The following is a 15,000-nucleotide window of genomic DNA, read 5'->3' as shown; positions in this document are numbered from 1 at the left end:
AAGAGGGGGATGGATATTAGGAGGATGTGTATCGGGAGGATGGATATCGATGGTGGACGGAATTGAGGGGGTTATGTTGTGTTGAGAGGGAGTAGGAGGAAGAGGTGTATGGGGAATATGAGTAGAAGGGGAATGAATATCGGCAATCACTTCAAGTGTGGAAGGAGCATGAGTTATGGGATCTTGTGTCTCAAGCATATAGCTTTGAATGTCATCCATAGTTTCTGCAGTGGAGTTGATTGCAGAGTTTTGTGGGACAAAGGTTTTCTTATGAGGGGGGAAAGAGGAGACTGGTGTCTCAGGAATAAAGGTAAACGTAGGTGGAGGTGATTGTGCTGTTGGGGAAGAAGAGTTAGAACGTTTAGGCTGTCTACTGCGGGTAGTGCGGGGAGGGAGAGGGGATGGTGTTGGGGCTGTAGCTGAGATTGGAGCTGTGGTTGAGATTGGGGTGTCTGGATTTAGAGTGGCAAAAGAATTGGTCTGAGGGAGGTAGAATGTAGAAGTGGTTGGAGCTGTAGTTAAGATTGGGGTGTCTGGATTTAGAGTGGCAAAAGAATTGGTCTGAGGGAGGTAGAATGTAGAGGTGGAAATGGGGACATCTTGGGGTGGATGGGGAGGGGCTGAGCGAACGATGTTACAAGAATATGGAGTATGAGAGAAACCTTGTCGACGGGCTTCCTGTCTGGCTTCACGTAAAGTGAGACCATTTTTGTATCTGAGAACTGCTACCTCAGATTCAAACTTGTAAGTGGGACAGCCTCTATAAATTACATTATGGGAGCCGCCGCAGTTAGTACATGTACGTGTTTGTGCTGAGCAATTTGATCGGTTATGACCAGGTTGGGCACATATGGGGCATCGGTCTGTGGAACAGCAGTGTTTGGTAAGATGTACAAAGCGCCAACAGTTTTGACATTGACGGGGAGGGGGTTGGTATGGTCGAACAGGGAGGGATTGTCCACGAATGTAGATACGTAAGGGAAGGTCATGTGTACGGAAAGTAATTTTGTCAATGTTGGTCGGATTATTTCGTTGACCTCTAGGAGGAATGGTGTAGCAATGTACTAATTTCACATCTTGGTCTTTGAGGCATCCTAATAAGTCTTCTCCACATTCTGACCAATCTTTGTTATCGACTGGGCAGTTTGCTGGGAGAGAGAGACAGTTCCGATACAAGTATTAAGGGTTGGATAAAGTTCTGCAGGAATGGGGTTGCCAGAATGATCAGTTAAATTTGATAGTGCTATAGCTTGTTTCTGATCTGACTGTTACAAGACGGGAGCGATCGCGTCTGGTATAGAAAGGGACTCTGCCCAATTGTTTTTGGAGGCATTGTTGAAAGAGAAGAGTGTTGCCTGAGTAAGGAGCTGTAGAAGGGATCACGAAAAATCGGTCCCATTTAGCTGGGCTAAAGAGAGTATTTAAGATATCTGTAGGGTTGGTGGTAATGGATGGTCGGGGACGTGTGGAAGAGGGAGTATTGTGGAGTGATGGAGAATAAGGCTAAGGTAATAATAAGGGAGGATGGGGTGCTTGATGAAGGTTGTGGGGGTAGAGTTGATGAATTTGAGGAAGTTGGGAGGGTAGGAATGTCCTCTGGAGATTGAGTCTCTGCTTGGGTGGGTAATGCACTAGTAGGCATTGAGGAGTGGGTAGTAGTTTCAGTGTTCGGAGTCGTGGTCAAAAGAGAGCATGGGGTGGGAATATTTGATAAAGGGGCAAGCCTCATTGCCCCTAATAAGAGGATTACATCTTTCATTACTGGTCATGGGGAACCTTGATTATATAAAGTGGTATAAACGGTCCACCTCCTTTCGCTTGAAGGTAAGGGCTAAACAATTAAATCGGGAGTACCGTGCCCATAGTTCCCGCAGACCGTTCAGGACTGGCACAAGGTCAGCCTTTCATCCTTTCAGCACGGCTCTTACACCTTAGGAAGTAGATAGTAGAAGGGGTTGGAGAAGAGACGGAAACAAAAAGCTGGAGGGGGAAAAGACCATGCAAAATTGGTTGAGTCAAGGGCTGAGGCCCTAAGCAGGGGAGATCCCTGCATTGGGTCTGTCTCCGTCTCCTAAGCCCCTCAACGACAACAACGGTAAAAGGAATTGGGGGGATGTATATATGTATATACATAAATATATGTATATATGTAGATATATGTGTATATATATATTAATATACATTTATACATATATGAATATATATTATATATATGAAATCATTAAAATAATTTTATATGAGTTTTAATTGTTTATGTATTTATATAAAGGAGAGATTATCGTGGAACATGAAAGGGCGTAATGGAGACAAGTCAAGGCCGTCCTTTCTATAGGAGAGAGAGAGAAAGAGAGAAAAAGATTAAGAGAGGAAGAGAGAAAGAAAGAAAGAGAGAATGAAAAAAAGAGAGAAAGAAAGAAAGAGAGAATGAAAAAAAGAGAGAGAAAAAGAAAGAGAGAATGAAAAAAAGAGAGAGAAAAAGAAAGAGAGAAAGAAAGAGAGAAAGAGAAAAAGAAAGAGAAAGAAAGAGAGAAAAAAGAGAGAAAGAAAGAGAGAGAGCAAGAGAGAGAGCAAGAGAGAGAGCAAGAGAGAGAGCAAGAGAGAGAGCAAGAGAGAGAGCAAGAGAGAGAGCAAGAGAGAGAGCAAGAAAGAGAGCAAGAAAGAGAGCAAGAAAGAGAGCAAGAAAGAGAGCAAGAAAGAGAGCAAGAAAGAGAGCAAGAAAGAGAGCAAGAAAGAGAGCAAGAAAGAGAGCAAGAAAGAGAGCAAGAAAGAGAGCAAGAAAGAGAGCAAGAAAGAGAGCAAGAAAGAGAGCAAGAAAGAGAGCAAGAAAGAGAGCAAGAAAGAGAGCAAGAAAGAGAGCAAGAAAGAGAGCAAGAAAGAGAGCAAGAAAGAGAGCAAGAAAGAGAGCAAGAAAGAGAGCAAGAAAGAGAGCAAGAAAGAGAGCAAGAAAGAGAGCAAGAGAGAGAGAGAGAAAGAGAGAGAGAGAGAGAAAGAAAGAAAGAAAGAAAGAAAGAAAGAAAGAAAGAAAGAAAGAAAGAAAGAAAGAAAGAAAGAAAGAAAGAAAGAAAGAAAGAAAGAAAGAAAGAAAGAAAGAAAGAAAGAAAGAACGAACGAAAGAAAGAAAGAAAGAAAGAAAGAAAGAAAGAAAGAAAGAAAGAAAGAAAGAAAGAAAGAAAGAAAGAAAGAAAGAAAGAAAGAAAGAAAGAAAGAAAGAAAGAAAGAACGAACAAGAGAGGAGAGAAAGAGAAAGAAAGAGAGAGAGAAGGGGGGGGGGGGGTTATCAAGGTATATAAGCTAACTGTTCCAAAGGAAACAAATTACTCACATGAATTTTTAAAAATAAAGTAATGCTTGGCACAATGAACTTTGTATGACTGATTGCACTTTTTATCCTTGGCTGCCCTTTAATAGAAAAAATGGAATTTTCACCCCAAAATGATGCCCCAAATACTAAGTTCCCTAATTGGGATGTAACTCATATCAGGACCATTCCCTGGTAAATTTAAGTTGATTACTGGTGTAATATAGCATAAGTACTAAAATTATGATCCATGTCCTGATGGTTTTATTAAGGAAAAAGACATGCATAAAAAATACAAAAAAGACGATATTAAATGCACACTTTTGACAATATTCACTAATTTTAGTACAACCGTATTTCTATCAGTTTCAATTATTGACGTATTTTTGTACACTACCATTATTCTGTTGAGTGAATCCAGTATGAGATACTCCTACAGTTTATGCAGACCGAGCCACCGTTGAAGTCAGGTCTGGTCAGGTCCTCTATGGCACTATCTTCAAGTGCACCAGCTATGCACATCGTGTTTGTCAAAAAAAGAGCTGCTCCATCCTTGTCATCGCCTTAAATCAATAATCAACTCAAACAATACATATCTGGTTTCCAAATTCCATGTTTAACAATGAATTTGTTAATTTGAAGTGACTCCATATAATGCATGTTTTTATCTGACTCATAATGAAGTTCCTCCTGTTCTATAAGTTTTATTAACATGTGAGATATTGGTAGTCCCTGAAATCCACCTGTTATTCAGTACATCCCATGGGCACTCTTGGTGACACCATTCTCTGTTCCATTTAGTTCTTGGTTGTTGTTTTTTTCATTTATTTTATTTCCTTACTTTCAAACCCGATTCTACAGCACCTAACGTTATAAAATTATATGTTACGTTATAGAATTATCATAACAGTTTCATCTGTAAAGGATAAAATATTGGCCTATCTGATGGGAGAGTAAACTATACAGCTCTGAACTACAAAGTTAACTTGGAGTGTTTGGAGGCAAATACAAATTCTGCAGTCTCCTTTACATATCTGTTATGACAGGATGCCAGATATGCAGTACTCCTCAAAGGCATAAAACAGACAAAAAATTTTAAGGATGTTTAGGGTGCTTTTTCAAATGTCCACCATGAACTCTGAAAATTAAAAGGTGACAAACTCCCAAAAACGTTTAACAGCTCTAACCAGTGGTATATCACATTAATAGTAACCTATGTTTCTTTGAATAAACAATAAGAGCTTCATCATGTAAATATAGATCCTGAAATTCTCATCTTACTAATAGCACTACATTTTATTAGCTACTCAAACTGCCAAATTATACCTGCTAAATTGGATATATATATGTATGTATGTATGTATGAATCTGGCATACGTTTTCAGCCAATTCTATATGAGCATTTGTTAAGTAGAAATATGCACTATAAATCACTGTACTAAATATGTAGTTTGTCCTGTAATGCAGCCATTAGTATGACAATCACCCTGAAAAAGCTGATATATTACAGATATAAAAAGCAGCATTTAATTCATTATGTTATTTACAAAATTCTTAGTATTCTTAACCCCAAGACGCCAGGCATGGCATGTAAGCACATGCCATTGCCCATTGTGTCTTGAATTTAGTAATTGTCTTTACATATAGATGTCTCCACAAGTACAGTCACCAATGAGCCAATTACGTGAATTACCTGTCTCACCTGTTTACCCTTTTCCTTGATTTTCGATATTTTTTAAAATTATTACTGCTGTTAGTAATGTCAGTAACAATATAGTAATTAGAATGTTTATAACAAAAATAAGTGTCAATATTGATAGCATTAGTAAAAAAAATAAAAAAATTTTCCTGCTTTTTCAAGGAAAAGTGAGGTCTCAAGATCTACTAATTGACACCTTTGTGGCTAAGCATTGCCAGAGCAATCTATGTGTAGAAACATTTAACCAAGTATTGCCAAAGGAAACACACCATTTTCCCGTCGACGTTGGGTTAAAATACATCTGTGTAGGCAAGATTTTAATCTTCCAAGTGCAATTAACAATATTTCTTAAGTAACACATATTACTATAAAAATATTGATAGTATTCTTAATCTGGTCAATTAAATAATATTTGCAAAAGTTTTTTTTTATTGACAATCATGACATCAACTGACACCAAAAATATCCTTATAATATATTCCTTACAAGTGTCCAGTAAGCAATATTCCACAACATATACTTTTTTTCTACCACAGGAAAATCAGGATCACATGAAATTCTGATCAAAAGGAAAAAAAATCAAAATCTCATTTCAAACATTCCATGCTGTCTGCAACAAAATTGGGAGAGCTGTGCCAATTTCACAAACCCATCTATTTAATTCAAAATGGTTAGTATTCGTCTTAATCATTCTGCAAATAAAGAAATAACCATATTTATTGATACAAACAGCATTAATCAGCACAGTTCAGACATTTGAGACCATGTGGAGTAGACATCAGAAACCACTTTCTCCAGTTTGCCTTTATTGTATCAAAATATATCTAAGATTAGATATCAGATATGAAGCCATCAAATCCAAGTATAAAATACCAAAATGAAAACTGTAGATATCTTCACCCAATAGCATCAGTATTCTGAACATAATATGCCATTTCAAGGACATCAGAGAAACTGGACTTATAACAATGTACATAAATAAATATTTTATTCAACATAAAATGTATCCATTCCATTCTCAAAATAATTCCCCGTCATTTTGCAACCATGCAAAACAAACAAAATCACAGGAAGTCAATTTCTTTCAGTAAAGGCTTCATGCAACAATACTGCCCACAAATACTGACGATGAAAACCAAGTTGAACATTTAAAATAATTTTATATTGTAATGTAAAGAGAAAATGAAAATATCCATGATTTTACCATGGGGCATGAAAGAAAAATATTTTTGTACTTAGATAACTCAAAAAAGTAGATTAGATTAACTATTGCATTCTTTCATTAAACAAGTAAAAAATCAATTAAACAAAAACACTTGGAATGAAATTCTAATTTAAGGAAAGGGAATTGCCAAATATACTAGGGACTTTGGTTAAAGCAGCAACATCTTCCATATACATCATCAAACAAACTGTACATTAATATCTAAATATGTGATGTGTTGGGATCTGTTTATCCTCTATAAACTAATTATACACTCTCTGAAATGATGGACAAGTGCAAAGGTGTCTCATATTCCTTGGCAGTTTCTCCTTAAACTAATGTTAGAAGCTTCAACCAATTTAACCCATATTAACAGGCCTGAATTTTATAAGCCAACTTCCAACAGCAGCTATTCAAGAAGAAACACTTGTTATATAAAATGATGTCCCTGAGGAAGGGCATGATGCTGAACAGGTCATGATAATCAGGCTGTTGTTGGATAAATGGTGAAAAACATGATAGCTAAACACAAACAACAGAATATGGAAAATAGGTTGCAATGTGACATGTGCATATTGTACTGGCTCCTGGACATGTGTGAGCAGGGTGCACAATGTGGCATTTTAAACTTTCCTGTATGTTAACATCATTTGGTTGTAAGTTGACTTTAACATACTGTTTATAAAAGAAAGTGGCTGACTTGCAAAATAAGAAAACCACTATATATTTTTCAATGTAAATTGCAAGCTCTCATGATACACTAAAATGTTATTTTACACATGCCTCTTGCAGTATATCAATCACAATTTCTTTTGAAATAAAATTAGTGTTATTTATGAAACCTTTAGAAAGACCTAATACCTATGCATATGAACACTATTTTTAGGGCCTGCCAATGCTTATATAACTTCCTTTTCATATTAATTCCCTCCCCCCTCCCACCCAATCAAAAATTTGGAACCTTGGATACCATATCTTCTAAACTACATCTGTGGCATCTTACTTAATCACGGTTCTTCCTCTTGCTCTGTGCCTCCTGGAAAAAATACAATGCTAGTTGAATGTCCGTAACTCCTGGATACAGAATCACAGCAAATTCACTTTCTTACTTATTTGAAATTATTACTCTATTTGTATATAATACTTTTGTACATAATACAACTGCTTTAAGCAGTTGTGCATGTTTATTAATTTATGTCAGTTATCCAATATGTTTCATGTGATGCATATCTAAGAAAATACCTTGTCTGTGAGGATAATGAGAAGGCGCTTGAACACTGCAACGAAGTCAATGAAGAGTTCCACACTGTGCATCACATAGTCCTTGTCTCCTCGTCGTGCTTTCTCAACAATGAGTTGAGTGTCATAAACTATGAAGCCACACATGACTGCTAGCCCAATGTACAAATTTGCCTGAAAATTTTCCAAGAAGTTGTTATTAATCTATAAAAGACATTTTACTGATTACCCATGGATGAAATTTTAAGAACAATCTTAGGAAACTCTTTACTACAGGGCAGGAATAATTTCCAAGCACAGACTATAAACAAATTTCAGAGAAAATAATTACTCTTACCATAAATTTTCTTTCAACTGTATGACTAATTTACAAAACAAATTTATAGGGTAATTTCGGGGCTCAATCATTTCATGTAGTAGGAAATTTAACAATCATCACGTCATTTTTATAGATATCGTGCTTTTCTAAAACACATTATCTTCATTGTTGCACTCACCTGGAAGAGGAGTCGAGAGCCAAAGAAGAAGTTAAGCATGGAGAGCCAGAAGAGAGTTGACAATGCTGACATCAGTGTACCTCCAAGGTAGAGGTAATGGCCACGAGGAGCATAAAGAGCTGACAGGGAGAAGCAGGCAAATACCACACTTGTGCCGAGCAGAGCTTGCAAAACCTGCAAAAAATAATGGTATAACCTTCAGAATAATCAGTACATAATTTGGAACACAATAATAAAAAAATGCAAAGTAAATTTAGTTAAACATACAAATGTTTAAAAACCTGGCTACTACTAGTAATAATATTAACAATGAGTAAATATATAAACAAAATATAATATAAAACTATCTTACTAATATATACTGCAAATTTGAACTCTTTAGGCCCTTTCTAGTTTCCCTGGTCTCAAACCCCAGACAGTTGGACCAGTAAGCCAGTAAGCATATTCCAGTACTTCAATATGATGGCCCAAGTCTCTTTTGGCATTAATCAAAAGAATGAACATTATGTGAAAGCTTGAGAAAAGTTTTGAAATTGAAGCCTAGAAGTTGCTTATAGTAAATCATATTAAAAATATCACTTGACTATAGTATGGGTGCTGAATACTGTAGATGCTGACAACATAGAACTTGCAGTCCTTCCATTCTATTTTGTTTTAATTGCAAAAGAAAATGGGGGGAATAATAAAAATAAAATATAAACATATTTGTATATCTTTGATATGCACCTAACCAAGATTTTCATCCTCTTGCTACATATAAAATACTGAGAAAACCAAGTCATTGGTGACAATTTCCATTTACAAACTTAAATCAATACAATAAGGTCTCACATTCAGTGTGTTTACATTTAATAATTTCAATTGGTGACCAAATTATTCCCACAGCTGAATTTGGTACAATATGCCTTTTGGAGACATCTATGCAAACTGTGAAAAAGGTTTTCTAGGGGAATGTGACTGCAAGATATATGAAAATATTGCTGCATATCCTTTAAGAGATAACCAACTTGTAGCTATGGGTTTCATTTAGAAATCTGGATACAGCATCAACAGAAGCATAATGCTCATGAAAAATGCCTCAAATAAATAACTTAAGATGGTTTGCTATGTGCCATTCCTGCCAACACAAAAAGATCAACAAGTTCTTATATTTCTCATTTGCTCACCTGAAAGCCTCCTAGTTAGTCTTATGGAGCCACTTCCTATTTATAAATCAGAGGCCAAGACCACACAGAAATCCTAATGCAGACAAATTAAATGTGTTCACAACAAAAATTGTTTCAATGAATCACAAAATTAATGCCAGCTTTATTACATAGTAATTCACATCCAGATGTGAAAAGCAACTGAGGAACAGAGAGATAAATGATACAGAGAATAATGATAAAGATGAGTGTCAAGGAGGTAATACGATAAAAAAAAAAATGGAAGCAGAACACTTGGAACTCAAATCAGTCACAAGACCATAAAGCATGGTAACCCCTCATCACAACTAGTCCCAGAGAACAGCTGACCCATCTCTGTGTAGCTGTATAGCATTAATAGAATATATCAATGTGCTCACTTTCATTCATATTATGATATTTGACAATGATAAACAGAAAAAAATGGTTTTACATAACAAATAAGCATAATTGTGTGAAGAAGATACAGCAGCTTCCAGAGAAAATTCGTCTTATCATATTTGTTGAATTATTCACATTTGCCAAACATTTTTCAATACTAATTACTTTCCAAATATGAGGTTTTATTACATTTAAACTAAAGTTTCAACAACCCAGCCTCAAACTTTGGTGTGTCAAAATATGTTTGTCTTAAGTATCATAACAGATTATAACAAAGCAGTTGAAAAAGTAAATTAAGTATAAGAATTATAGCTAGTACATCAAACTAAACTAACTACATGACTAAAATAGTGCATGAAAATAGTGCACCCTTAGTAGCTCCATATTTACCAAACTTAAATGGATGACTTGGTCCAAGTGTTTTACTAAAGTATATTCTCCATGTGATATTCCTACTTACCAGTGCAGGGTTGACCATCACAGCCAGACTCAGCAAGGGGCCAAGGTTACAGCCAGTCAGGAAGGCAAAGGCGCCAAGGAGAGAAAGTCGCTGCAGCTGGTTCTTGCCATCGTAGGGTGTGATTGTGAGCCATATGAGTGCCCCAATGGCACCCAGACCAGTCATGAGACCAGCACCAATGAGTGTGCTGAACATGTGGGCATAGCCACCAGCAGCGGCTGCTATGGTAGCTAGGGTGAAAGTAGCATATACATTCTTCAAGTGTGTCCTCACTGGAGTCTCCCTGTAAAGATAAAACCACCACATGAGAAATGTCAAAATTTACAAAAAGCCTACAGAACTAACCCTCTTACCTTATACCAATGACTAAAACAATATTCTGCAATGCAATACTTTTGCAAAACTGTTTGACGAGAATGAATAAAGACATGATAATACCTATCATGATTCCAAAGTGATTAACAAAGTTGTAGTGTTGAAGTGTCTTTTATCAATATCAAGAAGAAATAATATTAATCCTTTTTAGCCAAGATCTTTCAAGAAATCATTAAAGATTTTTTTATTCACAATCTGTTTAGGTAATGAGGCTTTAAGCCAACTGTTTGTGGGGCTGTTTCTCTTCAACAACTGAGGAGAAACAAGTGCACAGCAGTTTACTATGCATAACTAGGAGCAGGCTTCTCTCCTCTATTGCAAAGACATTATCCCAGTGTAACAGGGTGATCTACCATGATATTATAGGTTGTGACTGATAATGTTTTTCCCATATAAACTTTGTAGAACAATCAGGTATATTCAATTTGTTTACAATAATTACATTCATTTCTTAATAACCTTGGCAAGTAATCAGAAAGAAAAAAATTAAGTGAAGGAGGGGCCCCAATCACTTGACATCTATGTGGATCTGTGAATTTTGGGCAAAATCAAGATGCTCAACTTTATACCACCCATCAAGGACAAGCTCATTCTCCCTCACCTACATTATGGGCAGACAGTGCTGAACAACAACTAGGAAGATGATATGCAGGAAGTGAAATTGAGAGGATACTTTGTTTGCTACTCACATTAAAAATTCAAGCTTTAAGAAATACAGACATTGTATATCAGATCAGAACAAGCAACAATGTGAAAGTTGGGATTGGGTACTTTATTTACTAATTCTAACCCTTTCCCTCTCCTTGTTGAAAAACTACTAACAGCTCTTATACTCTGTTCCTTCCTTGTGTGGTACCCTTACTGCAAGCATTTCTCTGCTCTATAAAAAGTAAATTATTTATCTAATTATGTTTCTAACATACCATAAAATTCTGGATGACCAGTTGCTAACTGATCATGCTACTAACAACATTGGCACAACTGCCATCCCAAGACAATTCTTGTTAATGAACCTTAAATCCTATTTTTCATCTCCCATCTTTCACTTATCATTGTCCATCAGTAGGTTGGAAATTTGTGCTGTGCACTGAATATATCTGACATGCCCTTGACTGCTTAGGTACACTCCAACATTTACATGTAATGTGAGTGTGAGTGTGAGTGTGTGAGTGTGTGTGTGTGTGTGTGTGTGTGTGTGTGTGTGTGTGTGTGTGTGTGTGTGTGTGTGTGTGTGTGTGTGTGTGTGTGTGTGTGTGTGTGTGTGTGTGTGTGAGTGTGAGTGTGAGTGTGAGTGTGAGTGTGAGTGTGAGTGTGAGTGTGAGTGTGAGTGTGAGTGTGTAGCGAATGTCTAGACAACAATAATCACTGTTACCCATAGAAGAGTCTTGCTATGGGTGTAACTATATTAAATCAGATAGGGCTTCCAACTGTAATCATAGTATACCAAAAAATTTCAGTGCCTTCTATAAAGAAAAAATATCTAGAGCAATCAAATAGCCCAGACACTTAACAATGAAAACTTCCTGATCATAAGTAACGATAGTTTCATAATGCTTATTTTCCAGAGATTCAAGGTCTGATGATTTGATGCAATTTAGAATCTGTTGCCATACAAAGAAGACCTGTGTTCGTTGTTGTAAGAAAAGGAGAGGAGGATCTGCTAATTCAGAACTAAAGATTTGCATTGGAAATCAACATGGGCTACAGTTCATACAATAATATGCAATATCTGTTTATAAAAAAACAAAAACAAAAAAAAAAAACTCAACACTTTTGTGTCATGAACACACACTATTAACATATACTTTTACCTTGTTTATCATTTAATTTATTACTATTTCTATTTTACACATGCATTGCATAACAAATACTTAAAACATTAAGGAACCAATTACTAGGTCTATCTGACATCACCTGTACCGAATTTCTTGATATTTTGGGGAAGAATATTTGTATCTCTGTCAGTATCATCATTATCAATCCACTCACACTAGATGCCATTATTCTTTCTAAGATAGACCGGCCTACATGCCAAATGGCAAGTATTAACCCTACAATCCAGATGATGTGACCATCATGTCACAAAAAAATTCAGCTTGAGGAGCAGACATGCCATCATGGAAAAAACTGGCTGCAGGCCAGGGTTACTGGAATGAGTATACAAAGCCCTTAGAAGGTGATTCGATTCTGGTCATTCAGGAAAGGGTAATTGCATAACTTCCATCAATAGATGTGTAGAATGTATCATCCATGAACCACGACTGGAAGAGTGCCAGCTCCATGAAAGATGCTATTTTCATGCTCAGGATCCTATTCCTGCCTACTGTGACTGCTAGTACAAGTTGTATACAGGGAATTGGAAAAAAGAAAGGAAAAGAAAAGAAAAGAAAAAGAAAAAAAAAAAAGGGGGGGGGGGATAATGGACTACCCAGAGAGATGTTATGACTTCTTTGCCAAAAATATAGTCTATTAACATCTAATAAAGGATAAATATAGACATTGGAAACAAACCACACACCTATAATAATGGCTGCTCAAGTAAGCCTAGTGCTTGGGTTTTGACACATATGCTGGCAATAAAGCACTCAGATCCAAGGGGTTAATGCATTGTATGGTAAAGCTACTTTATGTTGTGTGCACTAAACAGCTGTTCTTTTGTTTGGGGAAGATATGTTTCCAGTGCTTCCAATTTTCTACTGAAATGACAACTGTGAGTAGCTGTGTATGGTGTGGGAAAAAATCAACATTACTAGATTAACATTATTAATAACAACATTAATATTCTCAATGTCAATGTCATTATAACAATCAGTACAACATTTAATCATGAGAGAAATAAAATCTTTGGTAATGGTTTATGAAAAGACCTCACACCTCTAGGGCTAATTCCCTTGTTAATTCTATACACTACAGACGCTCTAGCCAGATATTATATCTCCAACACCATGTCATCAAATTTTATCAACAAACCAAGTTTCTGTGACTGGGCATGCCCTTTGGGCACTGAGAGGGGAGGATTGATGAGGAGCTCTGTTCCCCAACACCTCCAGAAAACTTTGTCTTGACCTTGGCATGCAAAGCAAGAGAGAACTGACCCTTGGAAGTACCAAGTGGACTTAGGCTGTGAACAGTGCCTTCTACATACTTTTTGCTTTGTTTGTGGCATTACTGCTTGTGTCTAGATTATTTTTTTATACAAAGAAATTTTTGTCCTATGCAGGAATATCATCTTCAATTTGCCCGAACTTAATGCATCCATACCGTAAAGATTAACTAGTCTTTGTTATATATGCCATCATCCATGGGGGCACTACTACGAATATGCAATCATCGCTGTATAAACCTAACCCTCCCCCAAAGATCCCCATCCATAGCTGGGTGCTCTGCCTTGCCCCACCACTGTGGCATTAATCTTCAAGCAGCATTTGCTGCGAAATTTTTTCTTTATTTCTGACGTTCTTGTTTGTCTGAACTCATTATTTTACATATCAGTGAATATAGTTTTTCCTCTCTTTATGACTCTCCTCAGATTTTCCTCAACTTAGAGGGATCATTACAAATATATAAAAGTGTTTTTTATTGAAATCTCGAAGATTTGGGGTAACCAGGGGAAGTATTTCTGGACTAGTAACTGACATCTTTGTAACTGTGGATATGGAGCCATCTGTTTGCACTATAATAACAGATTAAAAGTAAATAATGGTACAGGCAGTACTAAAATATATGCATATGCACTAATGGTGTCAACAGGTCAAATGTGTCTTCATCATTAGGGTCTAACTTCATACATTCACCAAAACTAACAATCTTTTTCCATACATATTCTGGCACAACAGTGACCTACTTCATGTAACTGTTTACAAAACAATTCTAAAAGTATTTACACTTGCCAATAACCTTTGCATTGTGTTGTACTGCTCCTAAATTTATTAGCCCAGTAAAAGGGGTTAAATATAGAGGGCAGGAGCAAGGTCTGCTGTCCTCTGCTCCAGTATGGAAAGCAATGTGTACTGGTCAATTGGAGCACAAAATGGTGGAAAGAAATTATATATCTATATATCTATATCTATACATGATATATCTATATATCTATACCTATATACATCTATATATCAATATCTATATATAATATATCTATGTATCTACCAATCTATTTATGGTAATTCTTTGCAGTATGGATGCACTTGGCAGAGACTAAGTCCCCAACTCCATATTACAAAATTCATTTATCTATCTAAGTTGCCATAACTGGGTGAGCCTGGAGGATTGATGGCAGTTCTGCCTCCCAACATCCCCCGGGAAACACTGCCTTCAACTCAGTATGCACTGGAAGATAGAGATGACACTTGAGAACACCATATGGACTCAGGCGCTTTCAGTGATCTTTTCCCTTAGTTTGTGGCATTCCCGTTCGTATGTGCAAATTATTTCTTTTATAGACTGTAACTTCTTGTCCTCTACAAGAATATTATATTCAATTTGCCAGAACTTGGTGCATCCATACCATAAAGATTAACCATATATATATATATATATATATATATATATATATATATATATATATATATATATATATATATATATATATATATATATATATGCACCTCTGGCATATGTGGGTGACTAAGCCACCCAGTGCACATCCACTGGTGCACACCAATTG

General features: G+C 36.3%; 1 protein-coding gene across 1 annotated transcript in view; it reads right to left on the bottom strand.

The window, feature by feature from the left end:
- Positions 1-5,408: 5,408 nt before the first annotated feature.
- The window catches only part of BI-1 (Bax Inhibitor-1), an 11,165-nt gene continuing 1,573 nt past the window's right edge, over positions 5,409-15,000 (bottom strand). Inside the window, exons 2-5 of the mRNA XM_027376311.2 lie at positions 9,963-10,245; positions 7,938-8,111; positions 7,444-7,614; positions 5,409-7,237 (exon numbers count right to left, since the gene is read on the bottom strand). Of these exons, the coding sequence (XP_027232112.1) occupies positions 7,205-7,237; positions 7,444-7,614; positions 7,938-8,111; positions 9,963-10,245 (661 nt within the window). The 3' untranslated portion in view covers positions 5,409-7,204. The remainder of the gene's footprint in view (positions 7,238-7,443; positions 7,615-7,937; positions 8,112-9,962; positions 10,246-15,000) is intronic.

The sequence above is a fragment of the Penaeus vannamei genome, chromosome 8 (assembly GCF_042767895.1).
Source record: "Penaeus vannamei isolate JL-2024 chromosome 8, ASM4276789v1, whole genome shotgun sequence".
Taxonomy (NCBI): domain Eukaryota; kingdom Metazoa; phylum Arthropoda; class Malacostraca; order Decapoda; family Penaeidae; genus Penaeus; species Penaeus vannamei.
Note: the sequence above shows the minus strand (reverse complement) of the source record. Positions and strands in the feature narration are given on the sequence as shown.